General features: G+C 38.3%; 1 protein-coding gene across 5 annotated transcripts in view; it reads left to right on the forward strand.

Moving 5' to 3' along the window:
• Positions 1-9863, forward strand: part of DDX50 (DExD-box helicase 50) — a 29225-nt gene extending 19362 nt beyond the window's left edge. For 4 of the 5 annotated variants that reach the window (XM_077894781.1, XM_077894783.1, XM_077894784.1 and 1 more), the window contains 7 exons: positions 429-590; positions 1077-1196; positions 1962-2035; positions 2260-2419; positions 5362-5496; positions 6619-6663; positions 9361-9863. In XM_077894781.1, the coding sequence (XP_077750907.1) occupies positions 429-590; positions 1077-1196; positions 1962-2035; positions 2260-2419; positions 5362-5496; positions 6619-6663; positions 9361-9639 (975 nt within the window). In that variant the 3' untranslated portion in view covers positions 9640-9863. Of the gene's footprint in view, positions 1-428; positions 591-1076; positions 1197-1961; positions 2036-2259; positions 2420-5361; positions 5497-5631; positions 5690-6618; positions 6664-9360 lie in introns of all 5 variants that reach the window. The other variant, XR_013377774.1, reaches the window with a different exon arrangement.
• The last annotated feature ends 5307 nt before the right edge of the window (positions 9864-15170 follow it).

Raw genomic sequence — 15170 nt, forward strand, 5'->3', positions numbered from 1 at the left:
GAATCTGCTTCTCCCTCTGCCTGTGTCTCTGCTTCTCTCTGTCTCTCTCATGAAAAAAAAAAAAAAATCTTAAAAAAAAAATACCTGGAGTAATAGTCACCAAACTGTTAGTGAATTGTTAGGAGGCTAATTTTAAGGAAAGCTTTTACATTTTGTGTTAGATATTTTCTGTAATGTTTGATCTTTTTGAATAATAAACATGCATTGCTATAATGATCAGAAAATAAGAACATTGGGGCACCTGGTTTGGCTCAGTCAGTGGAACATCCGATTCTAGATTTTGGACTCCAAACATTTGAGTCCCATGTTGGGTATAGAGATTACTTAAAAAAAAAAAAAAAATTTAAAAATAACACAGACTGCATGGTGTTATGTTAGGGTGCTATCAATTCCAAGTGTGAGTTGTACCTTTTCCTTTTTTCAAATAGAATGCCCAGTGTTTACATGGAGACATTGCACAGTCACAAAGAGAAATTACACTGAAAGGCTTCAGAGAAGGTAGTTTTAAAGTTTTGGTGGCAACCAATGTGGCTGCTCGTGGTTTGGACATTCCTGAGGTTGACCTAGTGATTCAAAGTTCTCCTCCCCAGGTAAGAAATAAGATTTTATTTAGGGAATACAAGAATAGCTGTGTAAATTGCCATTTTATTTATAAGATATTGCTTGGGATATGAAAAATATGTTATCTGTTCTTGCTGTTAGCCTTTTTTTTAAATTTATTAATGCAGTGTTAAAGTGGCCAGAATCTGATGCCTTAGCAAATGATTCACTTCTTTATTTGGAATTGAAGCATGGAATCATACAAGGGGATTATAAAAAATTGTCACATAAAGAGCCCTGGGATGAGGTGGATAAAAAGATTTTAACTGCTATTCCTTTTATTAAAAAATTTTAGTGTAAAAGTTCTTTGGGTTGTTGAAAGAGCAATAGATTGAAATAAAAATTTATTATTGATACTAGTAGTTTTGCTATTGTTAGCTTTATTATTTGGATGTTGCAATGACTGTGTAACTTGTCAGATTTCTTTTTTTTTTTTTGCTAGATTTTTAAAAAAGTATTGCCTCTTTTATTTTCAGGATGTTGAGTCCTATATTCATCGTTCTGGACGCACAGGTAGAGCTGGCCGGACAGGGATTTGCATATGTTTTTATCAACCAAGAGAAAGAGGTCAACTAAGATATGTGGAGCAAAAAGCAGTAAGTACAGTTAAATTATTTCAGACTTATTATCTAAACGGTGCCATAGAAAAGAGCACTTTTTATATTTGTTCTCACAAATAGATCCTTATAACTTTTCTCAGTTTAAGCTGCATTTGGATGTGAAGCATGTGGAGAGCTAAATTTATATGAGCTGCAAGACTTTGTTTTGATACAGCTTTTATTGTGAAGACAGAAGAGCTGACTTTCTCATTTTTCCCTTGAATTTCTCCCTTGATTCTAAAATCAGAAGTGTATTGTGATTTCAGTATCTCATAGTCCAGCTTTGTAAAAGGGTGACTGTGCCATAGTCTTGGTGTATTTGTTAAGTTTTATTGAATAATGATACAATGGCCAGTTTCTATAAGAAATTATATACAATTTTTGTGGCCTGTATTTTTTTGTGTGTGGTATTTTACATTTTTCCCTGTTTTCATGATTCGTGTTTTAAACACTATTTCACCTAGTTTGTGAAATGAGATAGGGTAATAAAAAAAGTTGATAGAGGTAATCAGCATCTTATTTCCTTTTTTGGAATCAGCTTTATTTTGCAAGTGAAATTTCATGATTGTAACTAAGAGCAATTAAATTTTTTTTTTCTCTTCCTAGAATTTGTAATTGATTTGTTAGAAAAAGCAGGTCTTTTGATCTACTGGGGCTTGGAAATCTTTAAGTCCAAGAAATGGAAATTCAACAAACTATATGAATTTAGGAATTAATTGTAAAGACTTCCATTTTTCTTTAATGTAATTCTTTCATTTTCAGGGAATTACTTTTAAACGTGTAGGTGTTCCTTCTACAATGGATTTAGTTAAATCTAAAAGCATGGATGCCATCAGGTATGCTTTCTGACCTTGCTGAATAAGTTTTTCTTTTGTATTAGGCTATTCATCTTTAAGCTCTCCTAGTTCAAATATCAGAAAACTTAATCACCAGTTTTACCAGCAGACTTTTAGTTATATTAAAATACGAAAACGTTGCTCTTTCTTTTCCCATTCATTCTCTTATCTTTAATTTTTTACATTTATCTTGACCAAGAAAATTTACTATTTTTAAACCATAGGTCTCTGGCTTCCGTTTCTTATGCTGCTGTTGATTTTTTCCGACCATCAGCTCAGAGACTGATAGAAGAGAAAGGGGCAGTGGATGCATTGGCTGCAGCATTAGCCCACATCTCTGGTGCATCAAGTTTTGAACCACGATCTTTGATCACCTCTGATAAGGTAGAAATCTGTGAGAAAATCCTAATATGGTTGAGAAAAGATTAACATTGAACCATAAATAATCCATCTATCTAGAAAGAAAAGCAGAAAACTTTCACTTTGTTCAGTACTGTGTTGTTGTTTTTTAAAATTTTATTTATTTATTCATGAGAGACACAGAGAAAGAGAGAGAGGCAGAGACATAGGCAGAGGGAGAAGCAGGCTCCATGCAGGAAGCCCGATGTGGGACTTGATCCCGGGATTCCAGGATCACGCCCTGGGCCAAAGGCAGACACTCAACTGCTGAACCACCCAGGCATCCCTGCACAGTACTGTATCAACTTTAACACACCAGATCCTATTCTTTATTTTGCAAGTTGCCATGGAACCATGCAAATCAGAGCTTAGATTCTGTGCACTTAACACATTACCATGCAAAGTAAGGATTGCCTGTATATGTGGAGGGGGTATGTGCATGGGGATGGGGTGTGTGTGTCGTGTTGACACCATCTGACTCAGACCCCTGCTGGGTCAGTATCAGATGTCAAAACAAACCACACCAGACCCATTGGTTGCAAGTAGTTCAAAGATTTATTACTCATCATGGTATAAGTGAAGAGAGTCCCTGGATGACAGGACATCTCAGCAAGAAATTTCCCTGATGTCTGGGTGGGGACAGAGAAATTGGGAGAAAGAGAGCTGGTAGGAGAGGAGAACAAAAAGATCAGGGTTGGTAAACTTGCATGCGACTATTTGGTGTAATATAAATGAGTACATCTGGGGTGTGTGATGTTTTCAATCTGGCAAGTGTTAACAGTTTAGTGAAATGTCATTTTGCTGGGAGTAACTTCCTTCATGTGTCCACCCCCCCCCAACACATGAAGTTATGGTAGAATAAGGAGGTAGAATAAAAGAGAGAGTGTGAGCAGTGGGAGAGAGGGAGGATCCTGAGCAGCCTACACACTCAGTGCAGAGCCTGATCTAGGGCTCTGTCTCATGATCCCAAGACCAGGGCCTGAGCCAGAACCAAGAGTTGGATATCTTTTTTTTTTTTTTTTTTTTTTTTAAGATTTATTTACTTATTTATGATAGAGAGAGAGAGAGACAGAGACACAGGAGGAGGGAGAAGCAGGCTCCATGCTGGGAGTCCGATGTGGTACTTGATCCCCGGACTCCAGGATCACGCCCTGGGCCAAAGGCAGGCGCTAAACCGCTGAGCCACCCAGGGATCCCAAGAGTTGGATATCTTAACTGACTGAGCCATCCAGCCGCGCCGCCCCCCGCCCACCGCACTGTGTATCTTTATTTTCTGTTTGTTTTTTTTTTTAAGGTTTTATTTATTTATTTGAGAGGGAGAACATGAGTGGGGGGAGAGGGAGAAGCAGACTCCCCACTGAGCAGGGAGCCCAATGTGGGGTTTAATCCCAAGACCCTGAAATCATGACCTGAGCCGAAGGCAGATACTTAACCAACTGAGCCACTCAGGTGCCCACCACCACCCCCCCGACCACCAAATACTTCTTAAGAAAATACTTAAACCATATCTTTTAGGAAAATAATAAGATAGCCTTTAGAGCTAAGGAGTACCTAAGAGATCATTTATTCCCAGCCCTTACCTAATAAAAGAATCCCTCTTTGGCAGATGGGTCATCTAACTTCTCATTAAATACTTCAGAAGCTGTTTATTAATGGGTTTGAAATTTCTTTTATAGTTAAACCAAAATCCAAAGTCTTTATCATCAGTGTCCTACAAGGTCTTCCCCTTGGTACTTCTTTGACCCATTTCTTACCACTCTATCCTTGGTTGTTTTAGCTACCCTAACCTACTTGTTACTCAAACATAAACCTCCTGCACAGGACCTTTGCACTTGCACTGTTTCAGATATTCGTTCTTTTTACCACATGGCTTCCTCCTTCACCTTATTTAGGTATCCAAATATCAGCATATTAGAGAGGTCTTTCCTAATCACCCTGTCTAAAATAGCTTACCTTTCCCTTTAAACTCTATTCCCTTGCCCTGCTTTATTTTTCTTCATGATGCTTATTACTGTTTGGCATTTTATGTATTTGCTTATTTGTTTACAGTCTACCCCACCTTGTCCCCACCATGCCCACCCCCAACACTAGAATGTAACCCACATGAGAGAAAGGACTACTTACTGCTGAATCTCTACAGTCTCTGGCACATACGTAGGGGACACTCATTAGATATTTGTTAGATGAGGGGCACCTGACTGGCTCAGTCAGTAGAGCATACAGCTCTTGATCCCAGGTTTGTGAGTTCAAGCCCCGTGTTAGGCATAGAGCTAACTTAAAAAATATATTATATTTTTAAAATATTTTATTTATTTATTTATTTATTTATTTATTTATTTATTTATTTATTTATGAGGCCCACAGAGAGGCAGAGACATAGAAGACCCCAGGATCACAACCTGAGCCGAAGGCAGACGCTCAACCACTGAGCTACCCAGGTGCCCCCAAAAACAAAATTATTAGATGAATCCCTCCTTATATTGTCTTCATGTTGATCCTTTTGCAGTCCAGTGAAGTTTTATAGAACAAGTAATTTTTGGTTATACGATAGTTCTTCAAAAGTTTAGAGAGATTAATGTCCTCTTGTTTTTTTACCCCAAGCTAACTTTGACTCTTTCAGCATTTCCTTTGTTCTTTATTACTTTATCTTTTTCTCTGATGCTGTAGTTTATTTCTCAAAGCATGATAGTTAGAATTAAATACGTAGTCTTTACAGAAATACAAAGAATGTTTTTTTCAATGATCTGTAAACGTTAGTCTTCTATTAATATGGTTTTAAAGAAGTTTTTTTTTAGCAGCCATGTTATACTAATGGTTCATGAGAAATGTACAGTGAAGTCATTAAGGGCTGCAGAGTTAGAACTTCATTGTCCTGCTGCTGCTGCTTTTTTTTTTTTTCAAAGATGATGTGACTTTTATTTCTTAAGGGATTTGTCACCATGACTCTGGAAAGCCCAGAAGAAATACAGGATGTCAGCTGTGCATGGAAAGAACTTAACAGAAAGCTGAGTAGTAATGCTGTGTCCCAAATTACCAGAATGTGCCTCCTAAAAGGAAATATGGTAGGTTTTTCTAGAATTAAAATAAAAAGCTTTTATAATCAACTACTGTAAATGTTTTTAAAGATCAGATTTTGTTCCTTCTTTCTTTTTTTGAAGTCTAATGGGATGAATAATACAGTTTTCTCTGTGTGATAGTGTGTTTCCAGTTGTGAATTTGGGGAGTTATGTAAATAACCCGTTCCTCTAGAAAGCTGTAAGTCATTTTGCTTAGTTTGTGTAATAGTTATCTAAGTTACCTAAGTTTCTGCTCCTGTATACAGATTGTGTGTGGTTGCATGTGGTGTTTTACTTCATGACTAACTAGCTTACAATTTCAATAGCTAAACAGCTCTATTAATATTAGAGAATAGGCAATATTGACTTTAGAGGGGCCTGTTGGTTGTTAATGAGGATAATGAAATAAATTAAGTATCATTTTTGAAGTAGCAAAGTTAAAAACATCTCTAATCTTAATGATTTTGTTTCTTTAATGGTTTTAGAGAAGATGTTATATTTATTCATCTAACTTTACTATATGGGTTTATTCTAGCCTAGAATTTATTAATTTGATTGTTTATTTTCATCTCAAAGTTTACTATTACCATCAAGTTTTGTGGCAAGTATGAGACAAATACACTCATTCAGAAAAATTATGGAAAGGAGAGAAAATATAACAAGATCCTTAGGCCAAACTAGTTGTCGTACTTGAGAATTAAATTAACTTTTAATTTATTAGCAACCAGGACCAAAGAAGAAACATCCTGGGTTACATCATTCTTACTGTCTGATAAACACTACACCTCTTTAAAATAGAAACTTTTTGGCACTAAATTTTTCAAGGGATTTATATATTATTAAGCATTACAGTGTCTACAAGAACTTTTCTAGAGAATACTCTAGATTCTTAGTAATAGTAGTAGTAGATTCCTATTAGTTTACTTTTCAGATTTAGAAAATACAATAAGCAGCTACTCTGTGTCATGCATTATTATATGTTAGCTGTTTTAATCTTATAAACATTCATAGGGCACACCTTATCTTTTTTTTTTTTTTGTACCTACTATATAATTAGCAACTATTAGTGTACTGGTAAAAAATTAACTGGTTTGCATTTGAATAAAAATGTTTTCATTTTGCTTTTAGGGTGTTTGTTTTGATGTTCCCACAACTGAGTCAGAAAGGTTACAGGTATTTGAAAATTTTCATCTGTTAAATAATTGAGTGTCTCTCTAAAAAATAGGAATTAAAAAAAACGAGGGATGCCTGAGTGGCTCAGCAGTTGGGCATCTGCCTTTGGCTCAGGGCGTGATCCTGGAGCCTGGGGATTGAGTCCTGCATCGGGCTCCCTACATGGAGCCTGCTTCTCCCTCTGCGTATGTTTCTGCCTCTCTCTCTCTGTGTCTCTCATGAATAAATAAATAAAATCTTTAAAAATGAAAAATGACAATATCATTATGATGCCTAAATCAATTAACATTCCTTAATGTAATATATCTAGTCTATATCATAATTTAAAACATTTTTTATTATAAATAATTTTAAATATAAAAAATAGAATTGCAAGGGATCCCTGGGTGGCTCAGCAGTTTAGTGCCTGCCTTTAGCCCGGGGCATGATCCTGGAGTCCTGGGATTGAGTCCCACGTTGGGCTCTTCTTGCATGGAGCCTGCTTCTCCCTCTGCCTGTGTCTCTGCCCTCTCTCTCTGTGTGTCTCTCATGAATGAATAGATAAAATCTTTAAAAAAGAAAAAAAAAAAAGAATTGCATAATGAATATTCATGTACCAATCACCCAGCTGCAACAGTGATCAGCTCATGCCCAGTTTGTTTCATGGTTTCATTTCACTTCCATCCATTTTCCCACTCTCCTGTATTTTTTTTTTTTCCAAACTCAGCTTTGTCTCTTTCTCATTCATATTATGGGTGAAAGTGACAATATTTTATTTAGCTTAAATAAACTTTAAAATTCCAGTATAGTTAACATACAGTGTTACATTAGTTTCAGGTATACAACACAGTGATTCAGTACTTCCATATGACACCCAGTATGCTTAAATAAATTTTTATAATTTTTTATTTTACACAAAGTAAGATTAAGGCAAAGAAAAACAAATACCATATGACTTCACTCATATATGGAATTTAAGAAATAAAACAAATGAACAAAGAAAAAAGACAAAAAAACAGACTCTTAAATACAGAGACAAACTCATAGTTGCCAGAGGGGAGGTGGGTGGCAGGTTGGGTGAAATAGATGAAGGAGTTTAAGAGTTGTATGTATTTTTTTTGAAACAAATTGTAGGTATTCTATCATTTCAACCATAAATAGTTCCACATACCTAATTAGGGACACTTTTTAAACAGATTTATTTGTCTGTTAGAAAGCGTGTGTGCATAAGCAAGGAGAGGGGCAGATGAAGAGAGAGAATCCTCAAGCAGACTCTGTCACGTATGAAGCCCAACTTGGGGCTTGATCTTATGACCCTGAGACCATTACTGAACCAAAATCAACAGTTAGTAGTTTAACTGACTGAGCCACCCAGGCACCCCTAAGATAAATTTGTTAAGATGACTACTTGGCCAGAAAGTTTGTGCATTTTCAAGGCTTTGGTTATATATTGCCACCAGTGGTATGTGTGTTTGTCTCTGCTCATTCTTACCAACAGGTATTATATACACATACGTGTGTGTGTGTGTGTGTGTGTTTTGTGAGAGAGAGAGAGGTGAGAAAGCACGAACCAAGGGCAGAGGAAGAGGGAGAAGCAGACTCCCCACTGAAAAGGGAGCCCAAAGCAGGGCCAATCTAGGAACCCTATGATCATAACCTGAGCCGAAGGTAGATGTTCAACCAACTGAGCCACCCAGATGCCCTTCAACAGGGTATTTTAATATTCAGTTTCTTTGGCAACTCATGTTCACAGTGAAGAATAGTTAATAAGATCTAATGTAGTGATGCTCTTGAGCTGCTAATTCGCACATCTTGGATTGTTTACTCCCAACACCAAATTATTCCCAGTGGCTACATATTTTCATCTTCAGCTATGTTGACAGGTTTTTAGTCTCCATCATTAGCTCTCAATTCTTGCTTCTGTCAATATAACCACTGAAAGCAATGCACTACTTATTAATAATGATGGCCTGCTTGTTTCATACTGAGAAATCAGTGCTCTTTTTTTTTAATTTTAATTTAAAAAAAAATTACTTGAGGGCACCTGGGTAGCTCATTTGGTTAAGCATATGCCTTTGGCTTAGGTCATGGTTTTGGGGTCCTGGGATCAAGTCCTGCATCCGGCCCCTTGCTCCTTGGGAAACCTGCTTCTCCCTCTCCCTCTGCCTGCCACTACCCCATTTGTGCACTCCCTTTCTCTTGTGCGCGCGCTCTCTCTCTCTATCAAATAAAATCTTTAAAAATATATTTATTTGAGAGAGAGTGAGAGTGGGGATGAGGGGGAGAGAGAGAGAGAGAGGGAGGGAGAAGGAGAATTTCAAGCAGGCTCCCCACTGAGTACCAAGCCTGATTCAGGGCTCCATCTCACAACCCTGAGAAGAGGACCTGAGCCGAAACCAAGAGCCAAATGCTCAACCAACTGAACCACCCAGACACCCCAGATGTTTGACTTTTAGAATGTATAAACTGAGTATGAAATGATGACCCTCAAAATGAGCCTGAGAGTTTCTCCTAAGACTAAAATTTAGGAAGTTTAATGAATGAGTTTTTAATATGCTTTTTTCTGGTTTTAAGATTTGTTTCAGGTACTTTAAATTTAATGGATAGATGGACTTCAGCTAATAGATGATAGATATTAAAAAAGAATCTCCTGTACTCATATGCTTGCTTATGGTTTCCATCTTGCATTTATATTAATCCTGTAAATTCCCCCAATAGGCAGAGTGGCATGATTCAGACTGGATACTTTCATTGCCAGCCAAATTACCTGAAATTGAAGAATATTATGATGGAAACACATCTTCTAACTCCAGGCAGAGGAGTGGCTGGTCAAGTGGCCGGGCGGGCCGATCAGGCCGGTCAGGTGGTCGATCTGGTGGCCGGTCCGGTAGACAGAGTCGACAGGGAAGTCGGTCAGGAAGTCGACAAGATGGTAGAAGACGAAGTGGGAATAGAAATCGATCAAGAAGCGGGGGCCACAAACGGAGTTTTGACTGAGTATTTGATAGTTAATCTACCAGTGTGAGCTTGCCTATTTCTGCCTAATCATGTACATTATCCACCAAAAATTAGGTCATCATAGTTGAGGTATGTGTCTGCTCTTTGCAAAGAAGTTGGTCATATTTTTTTAAAAAGTATTTCACAAGAATGGTTGTAAACAAATCTACTTATCCAGTTATACCTTTGAATAAAAAAAAAACGCCTTTTATTGTCTCTTTTCACTATGTGTTAAGAATTTTGTCAATGTAGTCTTCTACAGGTTTTTCTAAAATGTGACACTTAAATTAGTCTTACTTGAGATTACTTGGATTTTGCAAAATGTGATATTTATTTATTTATTTATTTATTTATTTATTTATTTATTTATTTTAAAGATTTATTTATTTATTCACGAGAGAGGTGGACTGAGAGAGAGTCAGAGACACAGGCAGAGAGAGAAGCAGGCTCCCTGCAGGAACCCTGATGTGGGACTCGATCCTGGATCCTGGGATCACGACCTGAGCCGAAGGCAGGCGCCCAACCCCTGGGCCACCCAGGCGTCCCATGTGATGTATTTTTATCCACATCATTCCTTTCATAGGATATATAGTAGAAAATAAGAAATCCCTTCTACATTCAAGGGCTGTAGAACTGGTGACTTGGTTGGTTAGGTGTAGCATTTAAATTCTAGACAGAGTTCATTAAAAGGGTGTGCAAGCAGTGTACACTCAATTTATTCACCAGGTAATGATTGAAGTCTACTATGTGCCTATCACTATGTTAATTGCTAGGGATATTAGTAGTACACAAGGCACAGCTCTCTCCTAAAGGAACTTACAGTCAGCAATTGAGTGAGATTAACATCCAAAGGCAAGTATGGAATGCTAAGGACCTAGTTGGGGTGCACCAAACCAGTCTTAGGAGTTGGAAAGGCTTAGAAGAAGTGATACCCAAAAGAAGGAGTCAAACAAAAGTATCTGTTTAGCTAAGCGAGTATGTGTATAGTGGGAAGAAGAGTTTAGAAGAGAGAGGGTTTACAGGCAGGGAGAACAGCATATGCAGATACCCAGAGCCAGAGAATGCCATAGGAAGTGTGAGGACCTACAATTAGTTTAGTCTGGTTTACTGAGGCAGAGATAGGCATAAGAGAGAATGATTTAGTATTTAACAGGGACCAGATTTTAAGGGCTTGTGTACATTGTTAAGTTTAAACATACTCTTGAAGACAGTGGCAAACCATTAAAAGATTTAAAGTAAGGAGTAACATGATGAGATCTGTGTTTTAGGAAAGATTATTGGCTACACCAAAGAGACTGGATTGAAGAAGGGCCAGACTGGAGGTCAGGAAACCTCTTAAGATGCTATTGGAGTAATGTGAAGTAGATGATGGTGGTCTGCACTAATGTTAGGTAACATTTTGACTGATAAGTACCGAGACATTCGAGAGCTTATTACTTGTCCAGAATCACAGCTGGATAGTAAGTAGGGTAGTGAGGATTTAAACCCAAGTAAGTCTAGTTTCCAAATCTGCATTCTTAACCACTGTGCTAAATAGCAGTGGTGACACTGAGAAACATGGATAGATTTCCAAAGTTTTTTGTTTAGTTTTTTTTTTTAAGTTTATTTATTTCTTTTTAGTAATCTGTACACCCAGTGTGGGGCTCAAAACTTGTTCCCAAGATCAAGAATCACATACTCCTCCAACCCAGCCAACCAGACACCTCCAAAGTTGTAGGAAATAAAATTGTTAGGACTAGTACTTGATTGAATTGGAGGATGAGACAGATGCAAAAGAATGAAACAGATTTTTGTCACTGAGATAAAATGCTAGGAGGAAAAACAAGAAAAGCTATGTGGGGAGGGAGAAAAGGATATGATTAGTTCAATACTGGGTATATTTTAATATTAAATAGCGCTTGAGATAATAAAAGATGTAAGAGGAGATAAACAGTAGGCAGTTGGATTTATACGTTTGAAGCGGGAAAGAGATCTGGAGGTGTCAAGATTTGGGCATAGCTTTTAAAAATGTTAATTGTACTTAAGGCAGTGGAAGAGATTATCTAGTGAAAGTATAGTAAGAAAAGAGGACTAAAGAGGGAACCCAGAGAGACTAATGTATTTACTGCATAGCAGAAGAAGGAAATCCCATCACCATCAAGAGGAGGTAAGAAGATGGTAGAAAGCCCAGGAATATGAGGCTTTCAAGGAACCAGAAGATGCGCCTGGGATGGCCACCCGATTTGGCAAAAAAGGAGACATTTGACATGGGGAGCAACCGTATAATGAAGTATGGAGAGTAGAAACCATTTAGCAGTGGGTTCAGAAGGAAATGAGAGATCAAGAACTAGGGACAGCAAACATGTCTTCCAGAAACTTGACTGTGAGATAGGGAAGAATAAGCTAACAGTGAATGTAAAAGAAAGGACATGAGATGACAAATTTTTGTATGTGTGCATTGGGGAAGGATGAAGAAAATTAGAGCATGGACTACTAATATGGGCAGGAACCAGAAAGGAGCAAGGAAGAGAAAGAATATATGATGGGACAAGATCTCTATGAAGACTCAGAAGGATGAGCTCAAGCACACACTGGAGATTTTAATCTTAGCTATCTAAGAAGCACATCTCTAACATTTTGCCAGAAAAAAAGTGTGATTATCATGTCGGTGAATTTGCTGGTGTTAAGGTAAAAAGTTGACAGATTGCCTGCCTGATGTCTTCTATTTCTTTCTGTGGGTTTTTTTTTTTAAGATTTTTTTTTTAAGATTATATTTATTAGAGACAGAGGGAGAATGAGAAGGAGAAGCAGACTCACCACTGAGCAGAGAGCCCTATGTTGGTTCAATCCTAGGACACAGATCACGACCTGAGCCAGCAGATGCTCAACTGATTGAGCCACCCAGGCACTTGTGGGATTCTTTCATGGTCATCTGCTGAGGATGAAGAGGAAAATAGCAGGCTAGGAGATTTGAGAAAATTGTAGAAATGCTGAGCAGCCCGGGTGGCTCAGTGGTTTAGCACCGCCTTCAACCCAGGGTGTGATCCTGGAGACCCGGGATCGAGTTCTGCATCGGTCTCCCTGCATGGAGTCTGCTTCTCCCTCTGCCTGTGTCTCTGCCTCTCTTTCTCTCTCTCTGTCTCTCATGAATAAATAAAATCTTAGAAAAAAAAATTGTAGAAATGCTGACGTACCAACTGTAGAACAAGATGAGAGCTTACTATGCAAACTAAGGGTCACAGGTAGCTTTGAGGGTCCAGTTGAGATTAGAGACTGAATGTGTACTGGGAACAATTAGAGCACTTGAGTGATTTCTGTAGTGACAATATTCTGTTGTAGGAATGGAAATGGAAGACGATTGATCTAGGATTGGGGTTTGTTCTGTGAGATGAAAGGATGACTAGGTGAAGATGTTAAGGACTTGGGCAATAGTGACTGGAGTAATGGGCCATGTAGTCTAGACTGCCTAGGGATTGAAGTGGAGGTGGGGTTGATAACACGGAGAATGTAGAAGGGGCAAGGGAGTGATGTATTTGTATCTAGAACTCTGAGATTTCAAGAGTGGAGCAGTTGGGAACAAGACAAATGCAGGGTTTGGTAGTAGGCCTCTTGGGGGTAACGGTTATTTCAATTGAGATAGTTAAAGAATGGAGAAGCTAGTGCGAGTGTTTTTGTGGACAATGAAGTCTCCAGGACTGAGGAGGGAGAGGAAGACTAAGCCAGGTGCCAAACTATCAGTGAATGGTGGAGGTTAAATTACCTGAATGAGGAGGGGTATAGGGTGATATTGCTACCTATCTTTCAAGGGACAAGGGCATTTACTCGGATAGCGAAGGAGTAATAGTTGGAAATGGTTTTGAGGAAAAGACAAGGACACTGATACCAGAGTACATGGGATGTGAGGGAATGAACAACATATGTGTGGGAAAGTTGCAGGAATATTTTTCAAGAAGAGCCAGATTTCAGTTAATCCAATGGGTGTGGGGAGGACTCAGTGCTAGATTAAGAAAGGGAGAAGTTTTGATTATGGGAAATGGAGTTCCAGATAACTATGGGGAGGTAGGGAGGAGTCTCAGCTGACTCTGCATTTGAGTAGTTGTGAGCTCTGGATTTATACTGAAGATGAAAGAGAGGCTCCATTTCTACAAAGGTGCATGAGTACTGATAATTTAGTCAAAATAAGTTGTACATCTACAACGTCCCAGGCACTATGGTGCACAAAGGTGAATAAGGTGTATCTAGTCTCTGCCCCTGGCAAGAGCTCTGAATCTAGTGAAATAGATGGACACATAAACTTAGGTCCATGGCAATGACTAAGTGCAATAATTTGAGAGCTCTGCAAAAGGGCACCTAGTCCAGCCCAGGAGTGGGGGTGGTGGTTTAGAGAAAACTTTTTGGATTTGATGACTGAACATGAATTAAGTCAGGTAAAAGGAACAGGAAGTGGGAATGGACATCCAGGAAAAGGCCCGGAAAAGCTAATAAAACAAGACCTGAGTAGGGCGAACAATAAGTAGCTGTCGTTGCTGGGCTCTTCACTATGAGGAAAGCAATGATGAGAACAAGGCAAGAGTCCCATCTTGGAAGGCTTTGTAGACCTTGTTTTGGACAGCCATTGAAGGGTTTCAGGGAAATGAGTGAAAGAAGCATGTAGGTAAATGCTAGCAAAGTGGAGGTAGATTTTAGGGGTCTACTCGCTAAAGGCTTGCTTTCCTATTAGCAAGGAAAGTGGGGGAGGTCCTGACACGATTAAGCAATAGCTTTCCTTGCCTTCTGGAAGAAGGCGGGGGCAGAATTTTCAGCTTGGGCTGCATTCAGCCCTTTATTTTGCTCCTTCCTCATAGAGTCCAGCACTTTCATTTTTCCACCTTTTGGCTATTCGGAGCCTCCTGTTTGGTACTCTGTGCCCTAGTGTGGTCTCTTAACAGCTATTCGAACTTAATTAAATCAGTTACCCTGATCTTCAGTTTTTAAATTTGTAAGTATGTTTTATTCCCTTCAGCAATAGAAATTTGAACAATGAGTTCACATTTAGGTGTAAATGTTTGAGAGCTTCCTCTCACATTGTTTTTGTTTCCTGTTTTGTGGGTAGTGCTTAAGAAGTTCCTTTAAACCATATTTTTTCATACTAGTAATGTGCATCCATTGTTGAAAACTGAAAAAAATAGAGAAGCAAATGGAAGAAAATAAAAACCATCCATAATCATATCACTCAGATAATTACTGCTAGATTTTTGAATCTAGAAATTACTGTGTATATTTTTGAATCACTATGTGCGTGTGTTATGTTTGAATACTTTTTGAAATAGAAATTCTCCCCAATTTTATGAAAACATGGCATTATCTACATCAGAGGAAACTTATGGCATAATCAATATTCAAACAGAACTTCACATTTCCAATCAAATGTATACACGAGACCCATTTTTTTTTCTACTGGTTGCTGAATTTTAAACTGATAACTACATTTAATACTGTAATTTGGCTACCTTTGAGGCAGAAAGGGCCTTTCATGCTTCCTCTAGATTTTTGGCCTTTTGCCTATGTGCGGG

This window comes from Canis aureus, chromosome 4, assembly GCF_053574225.1.
Source record: "Canis aureus isolate CA01 chromosome 4, VMU_Caureus_v.1.0, whole genome shotgun sequence".
Lineage (NCBI taxonomy): Eukaryota > Metazoa > Chordata > Mammalia > Carnivora > Canidae > Canis > Canis aureus.